General features: G+C 35.1%; 1 protein-coding gene across 3 annotated transcripts in view; it reads left to right on the top strand.

The window, feature by feature from the left end:
- tnn (tenascin N) overlaps positions 1-14,626 on the top strand; it is a 38,673-nt gene that overhangs the window by 5,712 nt on the left and 18,335 nt on the right. For all 3 annotated transcript variants that reach the window (XM_058746631.1, XM_058746639.1, XM_058746627.1), the window contains 5 exons: positions 5,020-5,409; positions 6,669-7,043; positions 11,469-11,732; positions 12,808-12,990; positions 13,098-13,187. In XM_058746631.1, coding sequence (XP_058602614.1) covers positions 5,025-5,409; positions 6,669-7,043; positions 11,469-11,732; positions 12,808-12,990; positions 13,098-13,187 — 1,297 coding nt within the window. In that variant the 5' untranslated portion in view covers positions 5,020-5,024. The remainder of the gene's footprint in view (positions 1-5,019; positions 5,410-6,668; positions 7,044-11,468; positions 11,733-12,807; positions 12,991-13,097; positions 13,188-14,626) is intronic.

The following is a 14,626-nucleotide window of genomic DNA, read 5'->3' as shown; positions in this document are numbered from 1 at the left end:
TTGAAAGGACAAACAGCTTCATTTCAGTTGATAGTGCTCAATGAACACCTTAAAATGACCATAAATCTTGGGAAGCAATGGGTGTCCCAGTCTTGACAAGATAACATATGTGTCCCAATGTATAGTGGAAAAATGTTTTTGAAATCAGTTGCAGGGCAGCATGATTATTAAATTAAAGTTTGTTTTAGTTTTAAATAATCCAGTTTTATTATTATTTAATATTTATTTAAAAATGATCCTGTTACTTTACCTCGTGTATTGATATGATGTTTGTCAGTTTTCTTCTGAGCCCTTTCCTACCTGCTATAAGAGAACAAATATGGTTGTCATCTGTGGCTGTCAACTCTCGCTATTTCTTGTTCGTTCCTTCTCTTTGTTTTTTTTTTTTTTTTTTTAATGCTTAGTACTTAACCTGTCTGGACCCCACTTTTACACAAGATCTAAGCTACATCCTCCTTGTCTGGCAGATCAAGAGGAAACGCTACTGTGTTGGCTTCAGGTATTATCAGAAGCCCAGATCAGATGAACAGCAGATGTTGCACGCATGCAACCCGCTGAAGGTTTACTATATGCTGCCTGCACATTACACATTAACAGAGTCAGTTTTGGGTATCTGAAAGATCCTGTATGGCTGCTGTGGTTTCATTCCCCAGTGGTGCATACTGAGGAGAGGAAATGAGTCTGAATCTAAACTTAAGCTTAATTGCTTTCAGCTCTCATCAGCTGAAGCAAAGGGGAAAATCACTAGTGCTGAATGTTTGTGGCTTGCAGTCTGCACTCCTCACCTCTCCACCTCTTCTCTTTCTGCATTGGTAAGCCCCGAATCTCTTGCCTAATTGTGCAACTGGGGCTCCGCTTCAGACGCAGAGGAACAGACTGTCTTTGTCTTCTTCTTCTTCTTCATAATGTGTCTCAGGAGAGGAGAGGGCACGGCACGGCACAGTCTGGCTCTCTGTTTTCCCGCCCTCTACCTCACTCAATTTATTCCCCTCTCAGAATGTGATTTATGCTGTTCACAGTCTGTTTGTATTCCATATTGCTTGTAGGTCTTTGCCCTTGTAGTTCCTAAAAGGCATGAATGAGTCACAGCGTTGAAAGTTTATATTTTGACTTGGTGTTGAGATCCAACAGAAAACAGCCAGCGTCCACTTAGCAGCCTGCATCTCTTTTGTCTTAAACCAGACTCTGTTAAACATCTTGTTGCAGAGATTTCATTGGGCACGGCTTACTGTAATGGTCCCTGGTATGAGATTTTCACTGTGTGCAAATTGACAAAAACTCCTAAAGCTCAAGGTGATTATAAAAATAAATAAATAAACTCTTCTTCTTCTTCTTCTTCTATTCTTTTTTTCCAGCAATATTTAAAATGAAAACAGTTAACTGTTATTAATATTAATATTAACTATTCTTAATATATTATACAAATTTTGCTAAAAGGATTGTAATTGTTTTTCTGGGAACAGTATTATTAAAAATACACTATTATATATTTTATGAATTATATATACAAAAATATTATTCATATTTATAAATTTTTCATTGTTTGACATTAGTAGTTCATTGTTTGAGAGACATGAGATTTTTTTCATTATAATTTTAATTAATCAATTTTTTTTTAAACAAACTATTAATTTTGATTTATTTTAAAATTGTTTTGTAATGTATTTTCTTTTGATACCTTCCTACCTGCTATAAGAGGACATAACAACAACAACAACGACGACAATAATTATTATTTTCTAATACTTTTCTAGTTTTGTTATTATCAATATTCAATATGCAAACAGTTAACTGTTATTAATGTTAACTATTCTTAATATATTTTACTAATTTTGCAAAAACTGAAAATTTTAAAATATAAAAAATTAAAGGTTATTTTTCTGGGAACATTATTCAAAATAAATTATTTATATTATATTTTCAAAATATGCATATTTATAATTATTATTTTAACTTTTTTACAGTGTAGTTCATTGGTTGAGAATCTTGATAGTTAAATTGTTTTTTCATTATAGTTTTAATTATTTTTTTCAAACAAATTATTATTCTATCTATCTATCTATCTATCTATCTATCTATCTATCTATCTATCTATCTATCTATCTATCTATCTATCTATCTATCTATCTATCTATCTATCTATCTGTCTATCTCTCTGTGTGTGTGTACATTTGCAGTGTAGTCTACTGGGTGAGATAAAAAAAAAAAAATGTTAAAAATGAAACATCTTTCATGAGCAGTTCATGGACTATGCGCAGCAATTTTGGTGTCATACATTGGCCAGTCACATGCATAATGTGGGCAGTAAGTATTTTGTGGTTGTTGCATGGCAATTTGCATTGTCTGTTCAATTACTGTGGTAGAAACAGAGCATCTTTTTTTGTGTTTATGCATGCAGACTCAAACATCGCCTCAGTAGCGGTGGAAGAAGAGAGCTGGCAGGCTTTTCCAGTGTCCTTTCCAAGATAAATAAAAGTGCAAAATGAAACGGTGCACATGAAATAAAAGCCTCTGACAGAAAGCAATAAACGAGACCCTCAAAGGGCCTTGCAGCTCTAGCATGTATGTGGTGTCTGGGCCTGTGATGTGGGCTACGGCAGGATGGTCATGCACCTTACCACTCTGTGCTTTAATACTGCACCATCCAATCTAATTAGTATCAGGGTGTCCCATGAGGTCATGGAGAGACTCTCCTGCCTGTTTGAGTTCAGTGGTTCAGTGTTTAAGTGTTACCCAGTGAGTTAAATATCCTGAATTAGATGCAACAATTAGAAGAGATAATTCAGAGGGGAATATTTTGTTCCAGTGCACAGTCCCCTTTGAGCCACAGATGTGAATTGCTTTGACTCTACATAGAAACACATGTTAGACCAACAATATTTCCTCAAATAGTCACAAGTTGCTTAACTGACTTGAATAAACTATTTCATATGAACTGTGTTGCTGATTTGTTATGCGGTTACCATTATAGGGTTATTGTTTTGCTTTGTGTGGGCATTTTGTTTGGGCTGTTGCTGTTGTTCTTGTTGTAAGCTTTGAGGTTGATTATTGCGCATTTATTGATATGAATATGAGTCGCAGTTGCTGGATGGTACATTTAGTGGATGATTTCGTCTTGTTTATTGGTTTATTTCAAGTTATTATTTGGTAATTTATGAACACAGAATGGCCATTAGCATTCCGTCTCCTCAGACTAATGCAAAGGGATAGCGCTCCACATCTGCAAAAGAGAATCTGTCAAAAACAACAGCCGCCAGCAATGTTTTCTGCTCAGTTGGTTGATCCGTGTGGCATAAACTCCAGATTTTTCTGTACTTCTGTTCACATTTCTACCTTGGTCCTGGGGGAGTACTCTGTCTTCTCATTTCAGCATTTCTGCCATTCCACATCTGCTTCTGGACTTTGATGTGTGTTGTTCCATGTTTATATTTAAGCGCCACATTTACAAAGATTTCCTTAATGTTCAAAACAAAGCATGGAATTTATAAAAAAATGAAAAAAATGACAAATTCTGTTACACTAAGTACTGTGGTGCAAGCATATGCTGAAATGTTAAGCCATTTACTGTAATTGTCTGGTTGTCAGTATCACAATATCACAATGTCGTGGTCTATTATCAGAGCTTGTGACTGATGATGAAATAAACTCCATAAAGGTAAAGGGGCTTTGAGACATTAGTGATTTGTTTTCATAGGTTATGCAATGTCTGAAACTATTTGGCTTTAAAGGCAGAGTAGATGACTGTCAATTTAGGTCCTGTAGGCTCACAAGGGCCCTCGACTTTACATTGCATAACGGATAGAGTTTGTGTCTCATCTTCATGTGTTCAGGATTTTTTAAAGGATGTTCTATGTGCTGTCTATCTATGACAATCTTATGCTAGATTTATGTTTTTTACATTTAAAAAAAAATATTTTATATTTTATTTATATTTTGTTTTTTATTTTATATTAATAAAGGTATGTACTTATTCTAGATCATTATGCTGTACAATTAGATGCATGCATTAAAATAGACATTTAAACAGTTATTTAAATTAGTGAACTATTATTTAATATTTAATTTAATATGAATATTAATATTTAGAATAAATTTGTTCTAAAACGTATTAGAGAGGAACAATTATTTATAAAGACTTATAGTGTTCATTTACCAATTATACACTGTAAAAAAAAATAATAAAGTTGAGCGAACTTAAAAAATATTTTTTTTACCAGCTTCAGCAGATTTTTGAGTTTGCTTAACTTCCTTTTGTGGGAGAGTCTCAAATTTTTGTTGTATAAACTTAAAACGACAAGTTGAGAAAACTCAAAAATCTGCTGAAGCTGGTTGCATTATATTTTTAAGTTGGCTCAACTTTTTTTTTTTTTTTTTTACAGTGTAGTTAACTTTAGTACTGTATAAATTACATGATTTTCCACATCAAGATTCCCAGACCACACAAGATCATATGCTTACTGCTAATGAATTACATTATCTTAGGTATGCTGGGGACTTGTTTTCAGCTGGTGCTCAGGAGAAAAAAGTTATTTTAATTCACATCTTAGTTTTAAAGCAAACAAACCCCAGGTGGCTCTTTCTAAGCAAGCATTTTCTCTTTTATAAAACATCCTACTTTTAAATAGAGATGTATTAAAAGCTTTGAATGACATCATTGTCATGGGGATTACATCATTTAGTTAGAAGGGTTCTCTGCTCCCAGAAGCCCTTGTGGTTGTGGATGTGCAATTAATGGTTTGGATGGAATGTGCTTGGCAAACATACGGTCTGCCCAGTTCCTACTGTAGGATCAGACATCTATAACACTGGCCTTGTAAAACAGATTGCGCCCCATTAAACATAATGTGATGTCTTGCACATTGATTTTCGTGTGTAGCATGCAAATCAAGCTCCTTACTGGAAGGTGAGACCGCAAACCATAAGGAAAGTTTGATATTTTAAGAAAGAAATGCTTGTAAATTTAACCACGCAATCATCATAAGATTCCCCAAGGGTTCACGTATTTCTGCTTTCTTTCAGAAACCATGATTGTAAGATTCAACCGTCTGAAGAGAGGCCTGTTCCTTCTAGGGATGCTCTTTACGGTGTCCCATCTTGTGCTTTCTGAGGAGGTGGGTCCTGCAGAGAAAGAAGTCACATTTAGCCATGTCTACAGGATTGACTCCGGCTGTAAACAGGGTTCTCAAGTGGCTCAGCTTTCCCAGGACCAGGCCTCAGAAGGACAGTTAGTCACAGTGGATGGAGAGAATGACATTGTCTTCAAGCACAACATACGTCTGCAGTCGGCTGGTTGTGGATGTGCAGATTCTGAGGACTTCAAAGCCCTGCTGTACCGTGTAAATGGCCTGGAGGAGGAAGTCACCTACCTAAAGAGCCAATGTGCTCAGGGCTGCTGCAAAGGAGGGTCAGGTATTAGTACTAACCTGGAGATTATTCCCTGATTTTGTAAAACTAAAAATAAAGCTACCCGATTTGGTACGGTGAACCATATATACCTGAATACACCTCAGATATAACAGTTGAATCAGTTCAGGCTAAAAAGTTATGGCAAATATATATATATATATATATATATATATATTTTTTTTTAATTAGTGCACAGTTTAACATTTTAGTGCATAATGAAAAAGTGTGAAATGCAGATGCTATTGTTTTTTTTCTTTGTCTTATGTAACTTATATTGGACTTAGACACCAGTCTTAATAAGTACATGCATATGTAATATAGACTGTATGTGACCCCTTCAATTAAAAAAGTTAAAATATTCGAAGAGTTATATGTCATTTGAATTTAGAATGCTTTTTTTTTTTTTTTTAATTCTAGTTCAATTTGTGAGGTATCAATGTATCTAGCAGGAACTAGAAATGTGAATTTAGAATTTTTGAAAGGATATACACACACACACACATGTGACCCTGGACCACAAAACCAGTCTTAAGTCGCTGGGGTAAAAATTATACATTTTTCTTTTATGCCAAAAATCATTAGGATATTAAGTAAAGATCATGTTCCATGAATATATTTTGTAAATTTCTTACCGTAAATGTATAAAAACTTCATTTTTGATTAGTAATATGCATTGCTAATGACTTCATTTGGACAACTTTAAAGGCGATTTTCTCAATATTTAGATTTTTTTGCACCCTCAGATTCCAGATATTCAAATAGTTGTATCTCAGCCAAATCTTGTCCGATCCTAACAAACCATACATCAATGGAAAGCTTATTTATTCAGCTTTCAGGTGTTATATAAATCTCAATTTTGAAAAATTGACACTTAAGACTGGTTTTGTGGTCCAGGGTCACATATATAGGCCACACACACACACACACACATATATATATATATATATATATATATATATATAGGTCTTACAAACAGACATGGATATATGAACCAGAGTGAAGGACTTGATTTCCCAGAATGCAGTTGCCTGTTGAATTTCTTTGAACTGCAATTCAGTAAATTCCACTTCCTGTATAGAACCATTCTAATTCATATTCAGTCTCACGCAAAAACCTGTAATGTTATCTTATATGTTACTCTCCACTCTCTGCATCTGATATAAATCCACTGGTAAGCTGGCTTGTGTCATATCTTGCCTTAATCACAGATTTTAGAGTTCCCCAACCTCCAAAATCCCATTTTATGTGTTCTCCTTTGCTAGGTGTGGACACTAGCTGCAGTGGGCATGGCACATACCAGCATGACTCTTGCAGTTGTAAGTGTAACCCAGGTTGGGAGGGTCCAGACTGCTCCATCTCTTCCTGCCCTGATGAATGCAACGATAATGGCCGGTGTGTTGATGGACGCTGTGTCTGCTATGAAGGCTACACCGGCCGTGACTGCAGCCAGCTCACGTGCCCCAATGACTGCAAAGACAAAGGCCACTGTGTGGATGGCAAATGTGTGTGCTTTAGTGGATTCTCAGGAGAAGACTGCAGTATTGCCACCTGTCCGAACGACTGCATAGGAAATGGACGCTGCGTGGATGGACAGTGCATCTGCGATGAGGGATTCTTTGGAATCGACTGCTCCATGGGTAAGTTGGTTTACAGGAAATTCTGACCAGAATCTAAATTTCCTGATTGTGCTTTATGTGCTTGATTCATTAAAAAGAATCTTTTAATAATTTAGATTCATTTGGAAATTGGACTACACTGGTCAAGCTGTCTGTTTTTCACTGTAGATTCAGTAGCGATGTTGCAGTGCAGTGGAATAAACTTTTTTATAGTATTTCAGTACGGTGTAGTTCTGTCCACATTGACAGTGGAATACATGGACAAGAATTTAGTTTATAGAAACGAGCATTAATTGGTCTAAAAACGAGTTTCTGAGATTCTAATCCTTGTTGTAACGAAAGCCTGTTTGTTTTATGCAAAAAAATAGATAATGCTGAAAAAAGGACTAAGTATTTACAGTACTTGATTATTGTAGTTTGCTTCGTTGACCACTGTTGTTAATTTGTAGCAACGTATGGCTTCCAGGAACACAAATACTGCATCTTAATCCAATTGTTCTATTACTATATACTCATCTTTTTTTACTGAAGCAAATTTGGCGTAGAAACAGTTTTTACTCTGCTAGTAAAACTGCTAGTAAAATTTTACAAACAATTAAAAAAGACAGCAAGTAACACTGAATTAAACATGAAATTTTGATGTAGATAAACAGATAAATAAATTTTGGAAACAATAATCCAATAATCTTTGTTTAATTTACAACTTCAAACAAAAAACAAAAAAACAAAAACATTTTCCCCAGTATACTAAAATTCAAGCATACTTAAATGTATGCTTGATTTGAGAGGCCTCTGTAAGCAAACAAAGAGGAAACTCTTCTAGTTCAAGCTTAAACATTGTTCAAACTTTACAGAGTAAACTTACTGCAACTTCTATACTTTTCCAATAAACACTTATATGAGAACTAATTGAACACTTTGAGTTCATTTGCTCGTATTAATCTTGTTTTTCAGTCTCCTGCTGGAAGAAAACAGTAAAAGTTAGGCCTCATTAGCACAAGGGAATTGTTTTTCATCAATCCTTTTCTGTTCCACACGTTTCGCCCTCAGATCTTCAGAAAGAAATGGAATGCCTCAGAGTTGGAATGCATGGATAGATGAGCTGAGCTTCAAAAAATATTAGCCATAGCCTTAGGTGTTATCTGTGTTAACACTTCTGAAATGGTTTCTTAGGGGAGTTAGGGCACAGTGTAATTTACTCCAAGAATGATAATAGTTGGGAGGTAAGAGCAAGCACTGCAAACTAGTCAAACAGATCAATTTGGGTGTTACTTTCTCATGATCTTGACACTAATTGGCTTCGGAATATTACTTGAGGGTTTCAGCTGTCCATAACTTGTCTGAAAGATTTTCCATATCTAACGCTATATGGAACTGCCATCGTTATTAAACCACTCTCGTTCTTGCATATATGGGGATGTCTGACTTGTAAAATCTTACGAGGATTCTAGGAAGATGCTTTAAAAGTTATACCATGAACACCAGAAGCAATAAAAAATATCGGGGTTATTATAATATGAGGTATTTGTTAGGGTTGAATGCTCCAGTACTTTTAATAACCAAATAAAAAATTATTTTTATGCATCTATTTTGCCATTAATATATTATGAATCTTGCAGAATAGAATAAAAATGAACATAAATGTGTGAATGCAAAACATTGCAAAAATATTCCTTTTAAAACATTACGATTTTTGTTTGTTTGTTTTTAAAATATATATATTTTTTATTATTATTCTTACATTTACTGCATTTACTATTATTATCAAAAATACATTCATAAATATTGTGACATATTATTACAATTTAAAGTTACTGTTTTCTATTTTAATATATTGTAATTCACAATTTATTAAATTAATTCATTGCAATTTATTTCCTGTGATGGGAAAGCTGAATTTTTAGCAGCCATTACTTCAGTCTTCAATGTCACATGCTCCTTCATAAATTTCTTTCAAAACAACAACAACAATAACAAAAATCTTACTAACCCCAAACTTTTGTTTACTACTGTATAAATAAAAAAAATTTATGTTGCAAGCCTAGACTGACTGGATTATGTGGAAGCGATTACAATTAAACCCACACAGATTAGACCTGTATGAAAAACAGAGAAAACACCATGAAATGATTCTATGTTAATCGTAAATGTGGTAGATCATCAAAAGATCAGCGTGGCAACTTTGTTCTGACCACAATGAGTCTAGTGGATTTTGGTGGATGTCTTAATAACAGATCAACAATGTGCAGATGTTGAAGATTAGATTTACTGTACCTATTGCTGCTGCCACAGGCTTAGACACTGCATAAAAAGTCACTACGGTTTTGTTGTACAAAAAGGTGGTGACATTGTAAGAAATTTAGTCCTGATCACAATAGATTATCAATAAAATGTAATTAAAAGTTGCTTTAAGCATCAGGCTGATGTTTCTCTGGCTTGAAGAACCACCACTGCTGATTTATGCAAGTTTGTCCAAGTCCAAACAGAACTGTGTTGTAATTGTAATTTAATTGCTTTGGTTAGCCCTTACAATCAATCAGTGGGAACATGCATTTCCGGCACTTATGGTTTCTTTCCAGCTGGCTGATGATAATTCATTAGTTCAGCAAGCCTTTTTGGGATATTATTTACGGGTGAAATTGTTACTGGCAAACCCAGGAGAGAATAGCAATAATGGCCGTATTAACTGCCACTGGATGGAAAGCCTCCTGCAAAACTGAAGGAAAACATTTGACTTCCTGCTCCCATGCCATGTGGAACAATGTCCAAACCTGCTGTTCATTCTTTCCTGGGTAATGCGGTCTCCAACAGCACCCGTTTCTCCCCCTCATGGATTTCCCTGTTTTTTTTTTTCTCCTGCAGTTTCCTTAAATCCACCACCTCCCTTATGTTTTCCCCTGTAAGCCGGTGGGTAATGTGTTATTGGAAACTTCGCTCCCTGGGCTGCTGACTGTCCTGTCTGACTCTGGGGCTCCTGGTTTGTTCCTGGGGCCTCCCCTCTTTTCTTCCTACTCTGATGTGCAGTTTTGTTAAAATCCCTACTTACTGATGGAGGCTCAAAACCACAGAGTAACCAGAATGAAAATGTGTGATCTCCATAAAATATCCAACTCAGATGTTCTGTAAACCTAAAGATCACCTGGTATTTCACAAGCTTTATAAATATGAACAAACTTTAGAAATGAAAGAAGAGAACTGGGAAATTAAAAAACTTTTAAAGGAATAGTTCACCCCAAAAAATGGAAATTCTTTCATTATTTTCTCAACTTTAAAGTTATGTGACTTATTTTTTTTTGTGGGACAGAAAAGGAGAAGTTCTGAAAAAATATTTTTGTCCACTCTTTTAAATATAATAAAGATAAATAGGGATAGAGGCTGTGAAGCTGTAAAATGACAAAAAACACCATCAATTTATCATAAAGGTGACCCTGTGTGACTGTTTTTTATATATTTTGCAGTTTGTGTGATGAACAAATCAAAATTGACATAAGTATTCAAAGAAAATCTCTTCTTTGTGTATTCATGAGAGTTCATGAGAGGAGTAGCAATGTTTGATCTGTGAATCAGTTGTTCTTTTAAGTTTTTTGAATGAATCAGTTGATCCAATAAAAATGGTCTGAATGTGAATTATATGATTGTACGGACACTATGAAAATTGTCTATGAATATTGAATTATATTTTGATGTGTTCGTTATTCTTGGTTTAGTTGTACAAATTAATAATTAATAAACAGGACCCCAATGCATAGACAACTACCGTATTGACCCGAATATAAGACGACCCTGATAAGACGACCCCCCTTTTTCCAGATGTATCTTCTGGAAAAAGGCTTTTTGAAAACCAAATCTTTTTTTTCTTTCTCTCTCTCTTAAATTATTTTCATATTGCATATTTTTCCTATTTTACTTTTTGTTTTGAAAGTATGGTAAATACTGGTAAAATGTACCAACAATGACATTAAAAAATATACACTTTTTGATATAGGCTACCATAAAAATAACAGGTAGCACATCTGAATTATATAACATTTAGGCTATCCATCTCATAATAGCCTACCACGATTTTACTAACAATAGAAGTGAAATCTGGGTACTGTCTTATGTTTTAAAATCACTTACAGAGGATGTTTGGTCCCATCAGGCTAACATGACAGTCACGACTCATGCTGCTGTAAGCTTTTCTTTTTCTTTTGTTTTCACTCACGATCTTTACAACTCACATTACATTACATATTTCGTGGCACACTTGTTTTTAAGTGTGTTTGGCGCCACCTATTGTTGGGGGTGTATTATTGACATATCAAAGTCTAGACCCTGAATATAAGGCGACTGCGTTTTTTCAGATCTATTTCCAAGAAAAAAACATTGTCTTATATTCGGGTCAGTACGGTAGTATGTCATCTGATGTAAAAGAATGCTCATTGACAACTTTTCTTCGTACTTCAGTTCTAGGACCAAAAGGCCTTCGTCTGATCAAAGTCACAGATACATCTTTGCTGGTGGAGTGGGAGTCTGTGAGAGGAGCTGAGTACTACATCCTGTCCTACTATCCAAATGGAGACGAGGGAGCCATTAAAGAGGTCCAGGTGGAAAACACGAAAAACTCCTACCTGATCACAGGCCTCAGACCCGGAGTCACATACATAGTGCAGGTGTACGCTGTCATCAAGGGCATTAACAGTGAATCAGATGAAATAGTGGCTACGACTGGTAAGAATAATTGTTTAAATATTTGTAATATACATGGAAAGCTTTGTAAAGTCAATTCACTTATAAAATGGCTTTGTCATAGCAGCAAACAAGCAGTGGTATTTGTGTTATCTCTAAGGCCAGATGTAACTAAGCCATTAGAATGAAAATGTGGAAATCCAAAAACACATTTTCATGGAAATGAATGTTTACAGTTTTGCAACAATAGGATGCGCACTACAGCATTTTGATGTGGTCAGTCTTTCATTCCTCTCAGCACATAAGACTCTCGTGAGAAAGTGCTGATCATCTGGATGTGATGACACAGATGAATGGCCAGCATGGGATACTGTCAGCCAACGGTTAACAAAGAATTTGAATGCCTAAAAGCGTTTCCTTCTCACATGAGAAGTGTAGCTCAGTCTGAAGTGGTAGAATGCTTGGCTGCAACTCATTTCTGTCATCCGGTGGCAGAATGTTGAGGACGGATGCTTGTAAGAGGAGTACCGGAGACATCCAATCAAAAATATGAAAAAAATGGCAAAGGATTTGCATTCATTTGTATTACTTGTACCCAAAAAGTGTGTATGCAGAAGCACTGTAGAATTAAGAAAAAAGTTTTTTGGGGTTTGTTTTTGCTTGTTTGTTTTTCAGCACCACTGTTGAATTAATGCTAATTTATTAAATTAAAATAATTTTTTTATTTAAACATGACATTATTGTGGCAGATGAGTAAATCTTAGAATAGGTATTACAAATGTGGCTTTAGAACTCAATATAAATTCAGTAAGAATTATTATTTTTTTTAATGTTCAGCAAGTGCTGTTCCTTTGAATTTTCTATTTATCAAACAATTCTGAAAAAAAAAAAGTTTAAAAAAGCACAAAATCAGCATATTAGCATATCATGATCAACATATTGATTTCGGAAGGATCACGTGACACTGAAGACTGGAGTAATGGCTGCTGAAAATTCATTATTGTCATCAAAGGAATTTAGAAGGAAATTAGATTTTAAGTTATATTAAAATTGAAAACAGTTATTTTGAATTGCAAAAATATTTCACAATATTTCCCCAATCTGGCTTTCTCTTCAGAGGTCTCTGGTATTGAAGGAATCAAGGTGCTGGGCCAGACAGAGGACTCTATCCAGGTGGACTGGAAGAACCCTGCAATTGCCGTGGACTTCTTCAAACTGACCCATGCCAGTCCTGATGGTCAGGGAGGACAGGAGAACGTGGCAATGAGCCAAGAGGCCAGAACCAAACACACCATTGTAGGTCAGTCCACTGATAAGCATCCATCTGCAGTCACAGGCCTCTGAGTTTCAGAGTGTATTGACTTCAGTGGCTGTGTACTGAGAACAACATGAATGTGTGTCTTTCAGGCCTCAACCCAGGAACAGAATATCAGATAGGCGTGCAAGCAATCAAAGGTGAAAGCGAAGGCAAGCTGTCATATGCCACAGGGGTCACAGGTCAGTAATATGCCTCGATAGCAATGCATAAAGTGGAAAATAAAATTTCCAGACACCACTTTTGATTTTCTTTAATAGTGGAGACATTCCATTGACTTGTATAGTGTTTCTATAATGAGCTAATGATATTTTCTATTCTGTAAACCCAAGGCAGAAAACTTTTTGCATTTTTAGATATTCTGCAAGACTTAGGTCATTATTATTATTATTGTTTTACTATACAACATTAATATTTAATATGTTTATTAAGCCACTTCGTTGTGCCACACTGTAGGTGATTTCACGTTTTATTACTCTTGCAGGGACATTTGGTGCTTAAAATGTAGGTGAAACCTGAACTATATCTGTATAGTGATTACAACTTTAAAATATGCTGAAATAAAAGAGACAAATAGATGCAGAAATTATATTACTGTTAAGATGTTGATGCTAGAGATAGAATCTTTACCACAACAATCTTTAATGAAGGGAGTCCTTTCATGCTCTCATGCTTTACTCTCAGAAAATATTTTCTTCTGAAAGGCTTCAGTGTCCAATGGTAGTTAAAATCTTTACAACCCAGTGCGTAAGACAGATATTTTCCTTGTCACCATAAATCAATTAAATTGCTTCCTTGACTGAAAAAACAACAAATCCATTTTATTATTTTACCCAGGGCTATTGAAATGTGACAGTTCTAACATTACTTGCTCTGAAAAAATACACATGTCCAAAACCAACAAATATCCATGAAGAACCCTAGAGGCATCGGTTTCTGTATTATTATAGGTATCTTAGTGGTTGGAGCTGCAGATATTTAAAAGTACTGCTCCAGTATGCTTTAGAGCTGATAGTCTGCCAATAATGAGATCTTTATACTAACTAAACCTGTCAAATAATCTGGAAACAAATTAGTAGTGGTCTGTAAATCTCCCTTAGAAGTTCCCAACGATGTCTAATGAAAAGAAATCTTTTAAATATGCGATTTGAGTATGTCTGTGCCTTTTGGAAATGTTACAGAATAATTCTGATTGACTGGACATTTAATATCCCCCCTATTAAAATGTCAATTAGCTATGGCCCTTAAATCATTAAAAGGCATCTGTCATGTTTTAGCTTTAAATTTCATAGCCTAAACGCTTGGACTAATATATATGTCTATTTAACAGCTATAATATTCCCTGTTTAATATTTATGCGTCAGTGCTTTTGGTCCAATAATAAGATCATCTCTTTAGAATTATGGTTTAAGATGCAAAATTATGGTTGCAAAAGAAAACTTATCATACGTAACCACAGTTGTGTTCATTGGGCTGTTTTAATATATCAAGCACAGGGCAGGGAACTGCTAGATTTTGTATTCAACATCTGCGTCTTTGATTTATTGCTGTAAGCATAAATAAAGTTTACTATGTCAGGCTATTTACCTATGGGAATTAAGCTCTTCGCCAAAGGTGCTTG

The sequence above is a fragment of the Onychostoma macrolepis genome, chromosome 02, assembly GCF_012432095.1.
Source record: "Onychostoma macrolepis isolate SWU-2019 chromosome 02, ASM1243209v1, whole genome shotgun sequence".
Classification (NCBI taxonomy): Eukaryota; Metazoa; Chordata; class Actinopteri; order Cypriniformes; family Cyprinidae; genus Onychostoma; species Onychostoma macrolepis.
The sequence above is the reverse complement of the archived record's forward strand: the minus strand, read 5'-3'. Positions and strand labels throughout refer to the sequence as shown.